The sequence below is a fragment of the Sesamum indicum genome, linkage group LG6 (assembly GCF_026168435.1).
Source record: "Sesamum indicum cultivar Baizhima isolate 11 linkage group LG6, ASM2616843v1, whole genome shotgun sequence".
Lineage (NCBI taxonomy): Eukaryota > Viridiplantae > Streptophyta > Magnoliopsida > Lamiales > Pedaliaceae > Sesamum > Sesamum indicum.
This window is the reverse complement of record NC_142662.1, coordinates 6,815,170-6,832,463: the sequence shown is the minus strand read 5'-3', so window position 1 is coordinate 6,832,463 and position 17,294 is coordinate 6,815,170. Positions and strand designations below refer to the sequence as shown.

Sequence of the window (17,294 nt, the reverse complement as noted above, 5' to 3'; positions counted from 1 at the left end):
GACAATTTTGTTCAATCAAAAAGGTAAATGTTACATTTATTAGTTTAAAAAAATAAAATACTTTTATCAAGCATAGTTCAATGAGAAAAACATATTTAATCCAACATATATAAAACCTGAAAGAGCTATTTATTTGAATGAAAAATATTTGAGGAATAAAAAAGTCCACATTTTCTGCTCATTCATGTGGGCCAACTTCTTTTATGTTTTAATTAAGTTGAGTCAAACACCCTTTTATCCGAATCGAATCAACAAATATCATGTATTACATTTATTATAGAATATCCTTGCTGTATGAGTAGCTCAGATATAGGGCTTTCAGTCTTCATGCCTGATTTGAGCGAATAGTTAGGGTAGCTTCTTTGCTATCAGATAGGCTTCTAACCCAATTTGCAATAAAAATTTAAAGGAATTACTGAATTATGCACACAATTGTCATACAAAGTTCATGCATGAAACTCTTGAGGTTATTCATAGTGGGAGTTGGTCACTGAATTCAAGAATCTTTCTGCACACTGTGAGTCTTTATTCTCGTTTCTACACACTTTGGCAATATAATGTACAAAAGAATGACAGTGAAATTTAGTGATCACAATTTAGTTACCAGGCCAACAGCAAACACTTTTCTGGGGAATTTCCGCTCCGCAGTTCCAATTTTCATACGGAACCGAAAAAAGGAAAGACAAGGTCAGAGGTCTTCCAATCAGTATATGAAAACATCAAAGCATCAATTCCTGATTTCAATATTTAGAAATCGTCATTATGAGAACGAAGGTAAGCAACAAAAGAGCCTATAAAGCAATTAATTGAATCAAGTCCATACATCTCCATACTGAACAAAAAAGGTATATATATCGAAATCCCGCCTATTCGTCGAGATCTGTAATTCTTTTCCTTTTCTTTGTTTTTTTTTTTTTTTTGGGGTGGGGGGGTGGGGGAGGGGGTGTGGCGCTAATTTGGGACTGTAGATATTGAATAAATGGAATTCATATAAAAGATTAAATGGCATACATTATACTAGTATAAACTACAGGTTTCAAGGTATTTCAGGAGAAGGATGGTTTAGCCGTTAAAGGCTGCCTCTCTCTACCTGCAACTCTTCAGCAGATAAGAAGAGGGACTTGAGATACCAATGCTGCTTGCAAATTTTCCAGTTTCCTTGGCAGGTGTTCCACATTCGCTAAAATCAAGCGCACGTCTCTCCGCCTGCAAAGGATTATCCCAAGTTAGTTTGTGGCGCTGTAATTTCTTAACCGTACACAACATTTTCGCTAACGCATTAAAGCAGTCAGGACTACCACTTGCAACAGTGTAAAGTCGAAAGTATCATAAGAGGGAAAATAAGGCAGCTTCTTGGATTAATTCATGAGAAATGTACCATGAAATTTGAAGCCAAAATGGAATGATGTTCTGTCTGAGTGTTTGGACCGTGGTTGTTCTCCTTTTCCAATTCCTGGTTTGTGGAGCATTTTGCTTTAACTAAAGTTTCTGGAGTTTCATCTCCCAAGACCTTCTGGGCATCAGCAAATGCACCCGCAGTCTGCTCTCCTAATTGCTTCATTAATCCAATGGCATCATAACTTCGCTCCCCTGGGCTCATGAAGTAACCAATGTCCTACAAGCACAACTATTATGGGATACATATTCAGAAGAAAAAATGAATTTGTTAAAGTTCTTGACTACTGGGATTTCCCACACCTCAATTGTTATATCTGTATCGACCCTGGGGCCTGGCACAAAACTGTTGATAAACCAAGGTGATTTCCATGCAGAAGGAGATTCTATACTTCTCTTAAATGGTGTCTCCATAAATCTGGAAACATACAATCAAAAAGAAAATTAGGAAATCCAGAGCGCTAGGAAGGACTTGGAAGTCCAAGCATAATAGAACTGGAATTTGCAGCTACATTCAGTCTTACATGCTATTGTTTTCAAAAGCTACACCCTTGCTGGAACTTTCAGCCTTCTTCTCTGAAGGACTCAAGGATTGCAGCGATGTAGTTATGATCAAATTGGTACCATCCTTCTTTGCGCTGAGTCGAGGAGAACAAAGAACAGAAAGACATGATGTCTCAGCTGAAGATAAACTAGCTCCATGTTCTGATACAGCATCAATTTTCCTAGCATATTGGTTTCCAAGAGCTCTGGCACTCAGACCAATTGATCTATCACCCTTAATCCCAAAACGGTCAGGAGAAAAGAATAGCAGGTGATTCATATCATGTTCAACAAGGATTCCGGAAAACTCTTTTGCCTGTCAGAAAAAGAACAGTAGCACAAGATCAGACTACAGATTCACATTGGGAAAGAACCTGAAGATTCATTTTAGTTAATGCAACTCCCTTGTCACGTCTTCTGATAGAGGATAACCATAGTAGCTATCAGTTAAATCAGAAAAGCAATATAATCTCACAAAAAATTTGGATTACATCAAATCATGTTGAGAACTGCAGTATCCACATCTTTTTGAGAGACCTAAAGTAACACAGTTTTTCACAAAGGAAATTTATAAGTTGATAGATATTAGACAAGAGGTCCATAACAAGCTAGCTTTTAGCTTCCTCCAAGTTTTTACTTTGAAAACTAAACTTCTATCCCTTTAACCAATCCAAGGGAAAAAAGGAAATGAGAAAGTACTGACCGAGTCCATTGCATTTTTCCTCATGCCCTTAGCTTTGACTTCAGCAACAGCAGTGTGTTCTGGTATCTTGTCTGAACACTCACTGATATTGAACTCTTTTTGTGAGATTATGTTTTCTGAAGTGAGAATGCATTCGTTGCTCTCGTGTTTTCCCTGTCCACAAGCAGGGCCCACATTTTCTTTATCCATACAGAGTGCTTCACACTTTCCTTTACTCTTTGGAGATAATGATGGCATTGCTCCTTTCTGGTCTATACACTCATTAAACATAACTTCTAATTCAGAAAGATCGTTATTGATCATGTTGGAAAAGGTCTCTTGCTTAGAAATGCATTCAAGCTTCTTTTCACCTCTCTTTTCCGACAAAGGAGACACCAGATCACGATGTCTTTTCTTCAGTATGGATGGTGTGCCTGTAAAACTTTTGGCAGCACTTTTTAGAACAGACTCTGGGCTACCATCTCTAGATGGTGAATCCCACAGCTTGAATGGAGTCATGGAAGAAATCATCAGTTGGCGTATGCCAAGCGGACTGTACTCTTGGTGCATATCAGTGCCAGATTGTATAAGATCACAACTGAAAAACGGAATATCCAAGCTTGGAAAACGAGGGGGCTCATAGAATAAAGCTCCTGAGTCTTTCAGTTCATCTGATTCAGCTGGATCTTTTTCCTTGGAAGAACAACATTGAGAATCATTCAATGGTGCCAATACAAAATCATTAGCCGGAACTCGTTTTGGGGATCTCTTTGCCTCATTGGAGCCATCCGCACTAGGAGAGCAATCAGACTCCTTGGCAGAGATAAATCTATCATGCATACTTGGTGAAATAGACTCCTGCTCAACATTCACATTTGAAGAATCATTACACTGATCTGGATTTATACCAAACATGAGTGGATCAACATCAGGGGGAAGTTGAGTACGAAGAGGCAGAGGTTCTGTAAACGAAGTTCCCAGCATAGCCGACTGCACATAAGGCAACTGATAATTTGAATAATTACGAAGTAATGTATCCGGAGGTCCATTGGAGTTGCTAATAAAATTTTCAGAGGGACATCCATCATGATCAACCTCAGGATATCCCTCATTGCAGTCCGAATTAGCTATGGGATTAGGCGTGTCAGAACCCACAACCATGTTTACCATAGGAATAGAAGCACCTTCCATGTAAGTCTCTGTTGAAAAGGGTTCATTGTTATCCCTACCAGTTAAAGATGGGATGAACATAGATGATTCTTGCCCAAGATCCAGCAAAGACATGTCAGGTAGCTCATTTGTGTTTGCCTGCCATTCTTTCCCTGCGAAGCTCCCCCAATCTATAGAGAAGTCATGTTCAAGAAACTTGTTACCCGGTTCACAAGGTACTGCAGGTATGGCATACATGACTTCTTGAAACGCAGGACGATAATCTTCGGAAGAGGGGATTGCACTTGATTCTTCAGTCACCCTATAGTCTCCACTGGGATGTTCAGTTCTGTTGATTGCATTGTTTGTAGATTGAGATATACTGCATTCAGAAGCTTCCTCGACTTCTGCTCCATCTCTATCATCTTCACCACTTTGTTGTGCTTTTGAAGAAGAAGATGCTGCTGAGTTATTTGGATGGCTAAGAAGGATTGGACCTTGAAACTGTGAAAGTAACCCAGATGCCAAATACATATCCAATTTCTTCTTGACAGAAGAATTCCAATGATTCTTTATTGCATTGTCAGTTCTGATGGCCAACACATAGAACGGAAATCAAAATGAGTAAAAGCCAGAAGAAAACACATAGCAAGGAAAAGATAGACATGTGAAGATTATATTTTCTGTACGTAGTTGAATTATTACTTCTGTAACTAATATGTAGTCCTGTACCTCCCGGGCAAGAACTTAGTTAACTCTGCCCACTTGTTTCCATAAATTTGATGGGCACGAATCAGAGCCAATTCTTCCTCTTGTGTCCAAGCTTCTTTGTTTATGCCAGGATTAAGATGATTGTGCCACCTGCATAATACAATAATATAACAAGTAAAGTATACTGCACAAGAGAAACTACAAGAGATTAAATCAACACCTTTGAGAACACATAATAACCCATCAGTCAACAATGTACATTGAGCAATTAATATTTAGAAAAACCAACGCTAATCTTATATCCCTAGCTCATAAAGTTTCTGAAACATCAAAATTGAGTTCTTTAAACAGTGAAAAGATATATACGGACATCAGTGTGAGAACACAGAGATAAAAATTTCTGCAAGCTTACCTTTCCCGACATTGCTTTCCAATGCGTCCAGGAAGATGTTGTGCGATGGTAGACCACTTTTTTGGCCCATATTTATTCACCAGTTCAATTATTATTTCATCCTCCTAATTTATAAAAAAGAGTAATTACATCGAAAAATTTTATTTTAATTGAGACAGGATCCAAAAGAAAGGAATAGAGAGAAGTTACCAACCTCTTTTGACCATGGACCTTTTACAAGATCTGGATTAAGAACCTTCTGCCACCTGTGTAAGCATTGTACATCTGTTCGATCCTTGAAACACTCCGCTACATATAGCATATGTACCACATAGAAAAATAAGGCCACTTGAACAGTTAGATTTTCAGCTAGTTATCAATTTGGATGCAAAATGGACTAGCAACTAGAATACTGCAAATAATATTACACACCTCATTCAAGGTAATACATTAGAACAAAAAAGGGCCATTTGTGCAGCATCAACTTATGTAGAAAGATTAGGGAATGAGGAGAAAGCATGGGAATTAAAAAGGTGCTTGACCCAATTTATTGAGAAAGCAATAGTTCACAATATTTTCCTTGCCAATTACCAATAGAAAAATGTAGACCACATAAAAGAAATAGGTTTGATATATCACCTAGTTCTCCAAGTATCTCTCTAAACTTCACTAGGTGATATATCAAACCTATTTCTGCTTACACAAGTAATAAATGAGAAAAGGCTTTTAATTCATATAACTACCTATCTTTTTCCAGTTTTTTCCTTTGAAGCGTTGAACAGCCATGCGCAGTATCTCGTCCTGTCAGAAAACAAAGAAACAAGCATTTAGATCACAAATAAAAGTCCATCATGCGTAAGCGTGGGATGATTTAATCTCGGGTAAAAAATGAAAAAGAAAGATAGAACCAACTCCAGTTTAAAAATGGAATGCAAAGAGAATATAAACATGAACCTTCTACCAAAATTCAGTAATCAGTCTCACTCAAACTTAGGCTATTTACAGGATTATTCCACGAGTACATTCAAATTTATCCATCACTGGAACAACCAACTGCATCCTTAAACTCAGTTTTCTTATCTAAAAGTTTTATAACCAAAGCATCCATAGCTTTTACGAAATTGTGTTCAACTCTTCCTTACAAATTACAGCCATCTATCTAAGCAATTTGCAGTGTTTTGACCACCAGAGCCATTATAAAATGCAGTTCAAGCACCTTTCAAGTTTCAACATAGAACCAGACATGAATAATGAGCTAATCACACGATATCGCTATGTTCTTTTGACTTGCTCTTTAAATTTAAGGAGAAGTACTACACTTACTGGCCAAATAAAACAATGTTAGCAATTGATTTCCATGAAACTGATCAATAGCAAGATGATAAGCAAACAACTTAAGTGCTGGTTTATCAAGAGGGCAGGTTAGATTTGTTCAATTCAAATTATCCACAAAATTATGAGAAGATGAATACAAAAAGGTGCAGTATCACAAATTGTCTTCCAGTATCCATAAACATGCAAATACATCTAAATGTGCAGGTTCTTAAAGATAAAATGCATCCACATGGTGGGACATCTTGTATTCCTGCAGATAAAAATCAGCGCAGAGCAAGTTGCCTATACAGATAGATTAGATTTGCAACTGTGGAAAAGGTTTTGGTTATTGCTTAACCTCTTCCGGAGTCCATTGCCCCTTTGTGGAACGTCTTGTGGGGCCACTTGTCCTCCTGCAAAATAAGTATGAGAAATGACATATCTTACTTTTTCCAACTAAATGTCACTGCATTTGCATTGTTTTGATTTAGATAAAAGGAAATAGAGGATATCCAATTTCCAACGTAGTACAAGTTTAATACTTGAAAAAGAATTGTGAAGTCAAAGCCTACATTTTCAGAAAGTATCCCTAGAAATGTAACTAGTTAGTTCATAGGTGCTAACTTCTGTTAAAATTCACTGAGAGAACCCACAAACATGTCTATTTTGCAAACACAAAAAAAGGGGGGGAGGGACCCACTCTCACCCCATCAATTAATCACTTAAAATATCACGCACTAGAACAGGCAACAAATTTAAAAAATGATAATCACGTAAAATGGAGAATAGCAGATACTATGTGCTTAACAAGGTTACCCATGTAAAGGTCGAGCTCGTTGTAGACCATCTCTGGTACCATCTGATAGTGCGTTGCTAGTCCGATCACTTTCCATATCTACTTGAAAAGTAGGCAAATTTGTATAAGCCAATTCCCACAAGTTGGCAATTTTCTCCAGAATGTCTTCTCCAAATCATTATATCCTACCTATAAATAGGTAGGCACTACTGCAGTCCAGGATGAAGTCAAAAGCTAAGAATTTGGAAAATAAAACGAAAGAAAGTCAGGATATATATAAGTGCAAGTGCAACGCAGATAAGCAAGCAAATATAAAGATTAGTAAGCATTCAGAAAGCATCGACTCTCTTTCATAAGTTATTCGTGATCTCGTCGAAAAAACCAAAAAGTTGGCAAGCCATTAAATGTTTATGAAAAGGTCAGGCTGCTTCAATTTTCTGCTTTAACTATCCGTTGAATATATTAAATAGCAAAAGATGCTTCTCTTCAGTAAACGAGCTGTATCTAATTAACTTGAACATTTTGTCGCCTATTGGAATTTAAAATTCAGGACAAGTTAATGGGTAATGACAGATGAGATTTCCTAACATAGAATTTAATGGTGAATTGAAAAGATCATAATTCAAATACTGCCATCAGGCTTCGTCATTCATGGACCTAAATTTGCAGGGAGGAAACCACCCAACATAAAAGTTTGCTATGACGTACCCGCAATTTTTCCTGGTTAAGGACATAATATTCTTTCCTGAACATAACTCTTGAACTGTATAACAAAAAGCCTCAAGCAAAAATCAGAAAATGCAAAAGCTACTACGTTTTCCAAGCAAGAGAAATGCGGTTAACGGGAAAATGTACAAGTCATGATTCTAAAGCCAACAAAAACAAAACAACTGAATAATCTCAATTGAAACAAAACAAGATGTAACAACACTGCTATACCCAGGAAAAAGAAGTCAAACAGTCAAATTTATCCAAAAAAATAAGCGGGAATCATCTGAATTCCAACTTAAAAATTCCTCCAAATTAGGGTTCTAATCGTGAAATTCATGCATTTCCTAACACAAACCCAGCAATAACATTCAAAAAAAAAAAATGAAATTCGAGAACTAGAACAACCATACTCCAAGTGAAGATGAAAAGGCGCGGATAAGAATCCAATAACTTACTGAACTCAGCTCAATGAATTTCAATCGAACAAAAGCAAGACTCGAGCTCCACCCGATCGTCTCAACGAGCATTTCCAGATCCAAAATCAACCTAATCCTTTTTATACATTTAATTACACAGATAAACAAAAAACGATCTGCAAACGCACGGCGAAATTTAGAAAAGAAAACGAAACGAGGTACAGATGCTGAGTGTATTTTGAGTGAGAATTAGTGTGTGAACGGTGTGTTTTAGAGAGAGAGAGAGAGAGAGAGTAAAATAAGAAAACGGTCCTAGAATTCAAAATAAAAGAGGCGGAGTATAGTTTCAAAACCTGATGGTAAAGGTCGAACAACATTTTTCCTGATAACCGATTGGATTGCGCCACGTGTCGCTGTCCCTCTCTCAAAGGTTTAATCCCAACGGTACTATTTGAATTTCCACCAAATACAAATACCCGCATTTACAATTAATTAATTTCCACCTGAAAAAAGGAGAAATTCAATTAATTACTCTTTTCCCGTAATTACAACTACTAATCACAACATAATACTTAATTATGTCCTAATTATACATATCATCCATAATTATTCTTATATTATACCAATTACTACCTGCTTTCATTTGGAAATTGCTTCCAAAATACTCCTCATATATTTTTATTTGATTATGAATTAATTACTTTTCTAATTACAATGATTTGGTGCTATTTCTATTGTACCAATCTTGATATGTTTCTTAGTTGGTAGTGTATATTATGACTATTTGGCTTGTAACATGGATCAAGATTTTTTACCATTCATAAAATTAAGTCATTTATAAATATTTGAAAATTATTGGGAATTATTATGATTTTAATCCTAAAACAATCTGAGGTTGTGATTTTGGATTTTCTCAAACTTTAGTTTTTTTTTTTTTTTTGGCATTTTCAGTCATTCCGTTAAGTTTTATTTAAATGGGAAAAAATAGCCATTGTCCTCTTATTTTGTGGTATTTTTATAACTTTGGTTCTCCCATTTTTCTTCAAACTTCGATAGAGAACCCCTCCCCCCCCGTCAGAAAATGAATTTAAGCAATAAATTTTCTACATAATCTTAACAAAATATTGTCAATAACCTATTTTATAAATATTGCGATACTTGCAACATATGTGTAACTCAAAATATTGATTTTATCATACTTATAGTGTTATTTTTATAATATTGACTATCATATTTATTTTATCCATATATTAGAAAAATTCGGACAAACTAAATAAATAAAAGTTAAAGTTAAAATTATATGTTGTTTTTTTTATCTCTTGAAGCTTCGGGGAAAAAAAATGTGAAAATCGATACATTGGACCAAAACTTGAAAAATACTACAAAATTGAAGAAAAATGACTAATTTTTCCCCTTCAGATTGAAAAAATACTACAAAATTGAAAAACAACAGTCGGAAGACAAAAATTACAACCTCAAATTTTGTTAAGACCAAAATTACATAAGTGGCTTTGTTTGAGAAATCAAAATTACAATTATCCTGAAATATTTATTATAATTTTTTTCAATATACCTTATGATAGACTTTACCGTATTTTTAAGACATGCATCAATTATAAGTTGTGCATTGCCATTATTGAAATAATGAATGTGGTAATAAATGAAGGAAATCAAGTTGTACAAATATAAAAATAGTTAAGGCAAGAATCATACCAAAAAGGTAATACTCATTTTTAAGATGTAAAATGTAGTAAAAGTAAAAATTTAGGCAGTTTTTGAACATGGTATTACTGTTGATTACGATTTTACTATTGCTAAAGACGTTTCAGTATTTAATTAAATTGTCGAATAAAATATCGATAATGAAAGAAAATTCACAATATATATCGCAAATAAACCTTATACTATAATAAAGTATAGGGTTAATTGTATTGATATTATATGAGGATATAATTATAATTACAACTATATTTTCTATTTTATATGTAGAACGGGAAAGATAATATAAGCTCACTTTTTTACATGTACACTGATCGACAATTTAAAATGTAGAATGGCATTTTTTGGGATTAATTTCCGTGTGTAGAAATACTAATGATTTTCAAGACACATAACTCGTATTTAATTTTATTATTTGATAGTTTCTTTTCTAACACAAAACGCAAAGAGTAGTGTTTCTTCCATTAATAAATGATGACTTCAAATTCATGATTTCAAAAGAGTGATTCAAAACATCAAACTAATGATAAAATCAAAGTTGAAGTTCGATATTGTGAATTCGAACATATGAGTATTTATTTAAGTTAATTTAGTTTATTTTATTTTTTTAATTATATTGATATATGTATTACTCAATTGTTTAATGTATTGAAAATATCAAGGGTCATGCAATTATATTTTTTATAAAAAAAATTTGGTGGTGCGAAATCACATATATTCGGAACAGAATTCTACAGTCCTACCTTTTCTAATTTGTTATATAATTATGCCTTGTGCATTATCTTTTAAATATAAATAAATATAATAGAGTTTCATGCAATATACTCGGATGTAATTTAAGGAAATATATTATTTTATTTTAAAAATTATAAAAGATATATTATTATATTTTAAAAAATATAAAAAAATAAATCATTGTATTTTAATGACTAAAAAAAAAATTATTATTTTGTGGTGTCTAATTTCCCTTCTGAGAGACGGTATTCATTTTTCATTTTTGAAGATTCTGTCCACTGCGTCCGGTGAGATGGCAAAGAAAACAGAGCATTTAAATGAAATCCAAACTCATAAAAAATTGTTCATTTTTGAATTCAACTTGTTGGATACAAGCAACCATTACAACAAAAATTGCAAAAACTAACTGAATAAATTTCATAAAACATATATAATTCAAATACAAGAAATCTCTCTAAAAACATAAAAAATTCTACAATTTTTGCACAGGCTATCCAATAATTAGATACGATTCCATCCAAACAAAATTAAGTACCCAACTTTAATCTAATGCAAAAGTTCCGATAGTTTCAAATTTTTCGTATGCTTGCACAAACTATCAACACCTTTGCATAATCCATCGATACCTTTGCATAATCCGTCAATATCCTTACATAAACTGTCAGAATTCATACATAAGTTATCGATATTCTAATACAGACTATCAACGTTCTTGCCCAAACTATCGATATCCTTGCACAAACTGTCGACATCCTTGCACAAACTGTCAAGAATCTTGTATAGGATATCCACATCCTTGCACAAACTATCGACGAAATTGATTATACAAAGAAACGGTGGTCGAACACATACTCAACCAAGTATCAAAAGCAGTGGCATGTTTGAACCTGGAGATCTTGACGATAAAGAAAGAGAACACACCCATGTTGGAGGACTGTTTTTTCTGGAGTGTATCTGCTCTGCTGTGGAAACGCAGGGCTGTCGGAGGGGGTGATGAGAAGATGAGGGTCTTATATAAGAATAAGGCGGCTAGGGTTACAATTACAAAACACCAGTGAAAGATAATGTTGATCTGGAAGTTTCTTGTGGCCCATTAGGGTTTTGCAGTTCTGGCACGCACGCGTACACACGGAAGCCTCCTGTACTCTACTGGAAGTTTTTTTGTCCTGTGTAGTAAATGTGTGACTTTCAACTAAATGTAGACCTGTTACTTGGGGGAAAAAGTAGTATCAGTACACGTAGTACGTATAAATGTGTCTCCAATAAATTTTAAATTTTAAATTTTAAAAATAACTTTTATCTAAGAGAATATATTGACTATATAAGTCAAAACATATATATCTATAATAAAATTATGGTAAATATCAATATAAAAATTAAAATATTTTTCATTGAAAAGAATGAATCAATATTTTTAAAAATAGATTATTATAATCATTATCGCCTAACACTTTTTGAATTCTAATGAGTTTCAAACACATTCAAAAGAAATGCAAAAATTATTTTCATTTCATTCAAATGTCATTTTTTTGTCGTGAGAATTAAATACCATGCAATCACAAACATGACCGCCTCCAGTTTTTACAGATCTAACTAGTAATTATATGGGAAATCTGGACTTTGTGAGTAGCAGCAGTTGTGCCATAACAATCTTGAAATTTCAATTAACAGCATATCTGCGGAATTCCCAATGGCATTAATGGAGTAAAAATAGAGATGCGATATAATGATGCCGGATTTCAGAGAACTAGAAATTAACAGAACTGCCAATATATATATTTGAAACTGCTGCGATAACAAGTTTAGAACTAGTAGAATCACAAAACCAGAGGATGATTATAAAATACTAATAAAGAGGGCACAAAATTGATTGGTAGAATCGAGCAACAAGATCACTGTTTCATGCTGCTCCAACTTTCTGGACTTTGCTGGGGCGATTTGCGGAGTCATTTTCTCTGGAGCGATGATGCTTCCCACCAAAATGCCTACCGCCTCTGTTGTGCCTTCCTCCCCTGTAAAGCATCAACAGCATATCTATAAGGCCATCGTGCAGCAGGAGTAGTGTACATTTCTTATTCTGCTCCTCCCGACACCATTCTCATTATTTTTATATTTTTGGTTTGGGAAATATGGGCGGGGTTCTCTCAATAGTCAATATGGCCAATATTACAACATCTGAATATTAGTGCATTTAATCAACTGAAAGTGTGCATATATCATACCTTCCACGGTTGCTCTTGTAATTGTCACGATACTTCTCCTGGTTATTGCGAAGTAAACTCCAGTATTCCTTCTCAGCCTCACCTGAAGTAGAGATATAAAGATGAGGCTAAAAGTTAAGGTACATGTAGGCCTACTTCATCAATATTTAGGGCAAGCAGAGCTAGAAATACATGTAGAGTAAAACTATGTCACGGCCACTGAAGAACACAACTTGACATCTCACAGAAACCAGTTAACAGAGATAAGATTCGTCATGCAGAATGATACTAAGTAAGAAATCCATATCTTTCAAGAGACAGATATGAATTTTAAATGAAACAAAAAATTAAATGCAGATGAAGAGAGAACTTGTTACAAACCAGTTACAGGATCCAGAGTGGCAATGAAATTTTTCACAATTAAACCACCCTCCTCAGTGAGCACAGAAGCAGCTCGAGCTTTCTGAGCAGCTCCAGCGTCTTCAAACCTCACATAACCAGAGTCTGATCCGATCTTGAAATCAATGAACTGCACAAAGAAACATATGGATAATCTAAATATCAGAAAAAATGTTTAAAAAGTTGGAATCAGAAAATAGGGAAACAAAATTTAACAGAGCAATTTCCAGATTACATTTAGAGGGGTGATGCTTAAACTTGGACAACTAATTCAGGACAAACAGATAGTTATATCAAAACTCTACGATCCAGACCAATAGCTAAAAAATAGACACCATAAAGACCGCAGCAGGGAAACCAGAGAAATTTAAAAAAAATATCTTTTGGAGGAAAGCCATCTGATCTCTTTTTGTTTCCAAAACAGGCTAATAGATAATTTAGAACATCAGTTTGGAACTAGACTAAATCATATTCAGTTAATGTACAAATACGGATTAGTCTTTCCTTCAAATATTGCTAAAAGCAACATTCCACAATTAAAGTTACAAAGAAGGGGAGAGAAATCTGTAGTTACCTTAACAGTGCCAAACTTTTGGAAAATACTTTTTAGATCCTCTCTTAAAACAACATCTTTGTTGTCCTTGTAAGATGCAATGTTTGTTTTTCCTTCACCTGATCTTTGGTCTTCATTGTCATCCTGGTTGTCTGGAGATTTCTCTGCATCTTCTGGTTCCTGGGCTTCAGTCTCTGCACCAGTCTTAGCTGCTTCCTTTTCCTCATCCTTCCCAACATTCTCTACATGATTTGTTGTCATATCTCTAACATCTTGTCCAGTCTCCTCAGAATTAACTTGTGGCTTATCCTGTTCTCCATCTTTCTTAGAGACAACTGCATCATCACTCACTGACTCATGATTACCATTTTGTGTGGTAGAATCTTCAGCAGAGATGCTCTTCAATTTAAACGCAACAATTAAGCCTTTGGGATAGCTGCCACAATCAAAGCTCTCAGATTAAACTAAAATGACAGTAATATAAGGACTATCACTATAAATCATTTGGTGGAACACCCACTCAGGCTCAGCGTTGGCCTTTTCTCTGCGGTTTGAACCTACTTGTGTCCGAGTCTTTGCAGCTTCTTCTTCTTGCTTAGCTCTTTCTTCGTCAAAGTCCTTCCTGCATCAAGGAGGTAAAATGAAAAGCATAAAGGAAGATCTCTCATAAATCAACAAATACCTCACTGACATCCCACTCAAGCAAAGCTTTTCAAAATGGAAGACAAAAAAATACTAATTTTTCCACATATTACATAGAAATTTTGCATCAAATTTAAACATGAGAAATGTGAATGATTCCACACAAAAAACAAACAAATAAAAGGTAGGGAACTTCAGAAGCTGAATGTACACAGTAACCAACATCAAAGAAGAAATGTCTGTTAGACATTTCAATTAGCATACTTACTTTGGTTTGAGCTCTAACTCAACTCCTGAATAACTTATGGTTTGCTTCAAAATATTTGAAGCATCCTCCTCACTTGAAAACTCAATCAGGGCTGTGCCGCAGAACAACCTATTGTCAACAACATGACGAGGTAACCTCACACTGTTAACCTAAAGCAAAAAAGAAAAGGGCAGTCACAGGTCATGAATGGTTATTAGCTTACTACTAAACCAAAGTTCTAAAAGATTAAGTGGAAATGCTACCACAATAATTTCCAAGTTCTGGTAAAAGCTTCAAATTACTAAGTTAATCGCATGTTCAATTCTCATTTATAAATAGCATTTACATTTAAAACCTTAACCCCAGATGAAAAAGAGCATAGTCCTTTTTCCTTCATCCATGAATCAAAGCCTACTTGCAGACTCTCTCAGGATATACCTTAGCATACTTTCCAAAAAATGTTTCTACATCTTCAATCTTGACATCATATTCAAGGGGTGAGGCAGCAATTGTTCTCTCATCTGATTGCTTAATGACCTCCTCGGGCTTTGCAAGCTCAGTAACTCTACCAACCTTCTTCCCTTAACAAAGAAGAAAAAGAAGCAACCATCAGTAACAAAATCTTTAGACATAAGCAAACACCAGTCGTACATCTTCAAAGACTCACCATCTTCAGAAACCTTAAGAAATGTAGAGGTTCTCAGAGTTTCAGCCACTGCCTTAACAGTGTCCTCTGATACATCTTCTGGTTTCGCATCTCCTATGCCCAAGTGACCTCTCATCCGGGAAAATGAGGAAATCAACGCCAAACTGACCACTAGAGCCTAGTTAAGAAAGCAATTCTTCAAGACAACTTAAGAAATGTACTTTTTTCTTTTCTTTTCTCTTCTTTATTCCGTGGAGCCAAAATGTGTTTTGAATCCTAAATCTTCAGCCTCTTAAAAATCAGAGTTTGTGATGGAAATTGGACAGTAGCACCACCTTCAAACTGAAGATCATAGTTTATGCATGTTATTTTATCCCAATAGCCATTCCATTAGTCATAAAATACCTCAGTTGGTAATTCCCAAACTAAAATCAAACAACTTGGGTCGGACTAATTCTAACCATAGAAAATAATCGTTCTTTTAACTTTTACGCCAAACGTAAATAAAAGTTGTCAAACCAAACAACGAAAATACAAGGTGCTGGCAACTTGGACTCCAAAAATCGTTAGGTAAACCAAACAACGAAAAATAAAAGAGTCGATGACTTGTTAAGATCACATACATGCAAGAGGTATACCAACTTTACGAGCGTGAATAAGCAAAATAAACATAAAACAAAAGGATACTCCCATCATCACTTTCGCTGATGGTTTTCTTCAGAAATGCATCTCTTGGGAGATTGCTATCACTGAAATAAAACTCCACCTGAAACATCGAAAATTAAACGAGATACAAAAAGCATCGTCATATACAAAGCGAAAACAAAAACTCAATATTCCTCACCATCTCAAAAAAAAGAAAAATATGTACTGCAAATCACCTGACGAATGACTTTTTTCGCGATTTCTTCGTCCAAAGATGCCATTGTGGCAGCAGTGAGTTGAGAGGAGAGAGAGAGCAGAGAGGAGAAGGAGAAATAGCGGTTTAGGGTTTGGAAGGCAAAATTATTTTATGTTGCTGTGAAAGCTTTAAAGAAATAGGGGGCACCGCGATGTGCAACCGCGGTGCCTCAAAACATTTTTCTTTTTTTTTTTTATAATAAATATGGCAGGTATTTTTCTCAATTTCTTTTTTTTTTTTTTCTTTTAGAAATAATGTATCCAAACCCTAAGCATGGGGTACGAGTTGGGGGTTGAGCAACTGCAATGAATGGCGGTTAATGTGAAACTCCATCATCAAATGTTCTAACCCCCCACTATCACCATTATGACATTGTGGGATTGAATTCTACTTTGTAAATTTAATTTATTTCGTTTGTCCCATAAGATTGGTACCAGTATTTTTTTAATAATACTAATTGTTGTTGTATGAATTTTTTTTAATACATATATATATAATTATAGTGTTAGATAAAAAAAATTATAAAAATATACAAAACGTAGTGTGATGATAAAAAAGAAAGAAGTATGCGAGAAAAAAGAAATGTGGGTTCAAGTAAGAAAGGAAAAAAAATTATAATTGTTAGTTTATTAAAAATAAGAAAGCTGTAAGAAAAAATAAATATAAAGAATGTGAGAGAGAAGAAAAGATAATTGTAATATAGCTTACTAAAATTATAAAAGTATGTGAGCGCAAAGAATATGCAGAACATGAGAGAGAAAAATGGAATAGTGGGTTCAGAGAAAAAATTATAATTATAAAATTTTTAATAAAATATCAAATACTATTAGACCAATTATTTTTGAAAAAATAAAATGGATGAAATGGTAAAATAGAATAATCAAAAATTGGTACGATCAATGTGTTTGTTTTATATTAATATAAATAGATTGATGGATGGTTGATTATATCATTTAATCTATATTTTCTATATTAACACTAGTAATTTGTGCCACACCGTATGTTTATACAAATTCTATACTTCTATTCAAAATAAAATATTTATAAGAAAATAGTGACAAAAACAGAAGATGTATGATTCTTTTTTTTAAAAAAAAAAAAGAGAGAAATTAGAATGCAAATAACTAATTTGGCATGTACAAA

General features: G+C 34.5%; 2 protein-coding genes across 5 annotated transcripts; both read right to left on the bottom strand.

Moving 5' to 3' along the window:
- Window positions 1-412: 412 nt before the first annotated feature.
- PC-MYB1 (Homeodomain-like protein) lies at window positions 413-8,421 on the bottom strand. 4 transcript variants are annotated; one of them, XM_011083520.3, is made up of 13 exons: window positions 8,148-8,421; window positions 7,002-7,215; window positions 6,544-6,598; window positions 5,615-5,672; window positions 5,086-5,180; window positions 4,893-4,996; window positions 4,502-4,630; window positions 2,642-4,358; window positions 1,920-2,254; window positions 1,699-1,813; window positions 1,379-1,615; window positions 1,091-1,206; window positions 413-734 (listed from the first exon to the last, which is right to left on the bottom strand). In XM_011083520.3, exons 2-13 carry the CDS (start codon window positions 7,076-7,078, stop codon window positions 728-730), a joined length of 3,045 nt encoding a protein of 1,014 aa, XP_011081822.2. In that variant the 5' UTR covers window positions 7,079-7,215; window positions 8,148-8,421; the 3' UTR covers window positions 413-727. The 4 variants fall into 4 exon arrangements, with proteins under 4 accessions (XP_011081822.2, XP_011081823.2, XP_020550835.1 ...); XM_011083521.3 differs by having other exon boundaries at window positions 7,002-7,190; XM_020695176.2 differs by lacking the exons at window positions 413-734; window positions 8,148-8,421 and having other exon boundaries at window positions 776-1,206; window positions 7,002-7,106.
- A 3,895-nt stretch (window positions 8,422-12,316) lies between these two features.
- On the bottom strand, window positions 12,317-16,317 carry LA1 (La protein 1). The gene is made up of 10 exons (XM_011083522.3): window positions 16,132-16,317; window positions 15,938-16,016; window positions 15,272-15,421; window positions 15,043-15,185; window positions 14,626-14,774; window positions 14,236-14,337; window positions 13,737-14,151; window positions 13,145-13,292; window positions 12,785-12,866; window positions 12,317-12,574 (listed from the first exon to the last, which is right to left on the bottom strand). Exons 1-10 carry the CDS (start codon window positions 16,174-16,176, stop codon window positions 12,463-12,465), a joined length of 1,425 nt encoding a protein of 474 aa, XP_011081824.1. The 5' UTR covers window positions 16,177-16,317; the 3' UTR covers window positions 12,317-12,462.
- Window positions 16,318-17,294: the final 977 nt, after the last annotated feature.

Coding starts and splice junctions, on each gene's coding strand:
- LA1 (XM_011083522.3), bottom strand. CDS start 16,176: ATGGCATCTTTGGACGAAGAAATCGCGAAAAAAGTCATTCGTCAG. Junction 15,422..15,937: donor CAGCGAAAGTGATGATGGGA/GTATCCTTTTGT, acceptor ACTAGGCTCTAG/TGGTCAGTTTGGCGTTGATT. Junction 14,775..15,042: donor TTTTTGGAAAGTATGCTAAG/GTATATCCTGAG, acceptor TTTTTGCTTTAG/GTTAACAGTGTGAGGTTACC.
- PC-MYB1 (XM_011083520.3), bottom strand. CDS start 7,078: ATGGAAAGTGATCGGACTAGCAACGCACTATCAGATGGTACCAGAGAT. Junction 6,599..7,001: donor CGAGCTCGACCTTTACATGG/GTAACCTTGTTA, acceptor CTTATTTTGCAG/GAGGACAAGTGGCCCCACAA. Junction 1,814..1,919: donor GCTTTTGAAAACAATAGCAT/GTAAGACTGAAT, acceptor GTATGTTTCCAG/ATTTATGGAGACACCATTTA.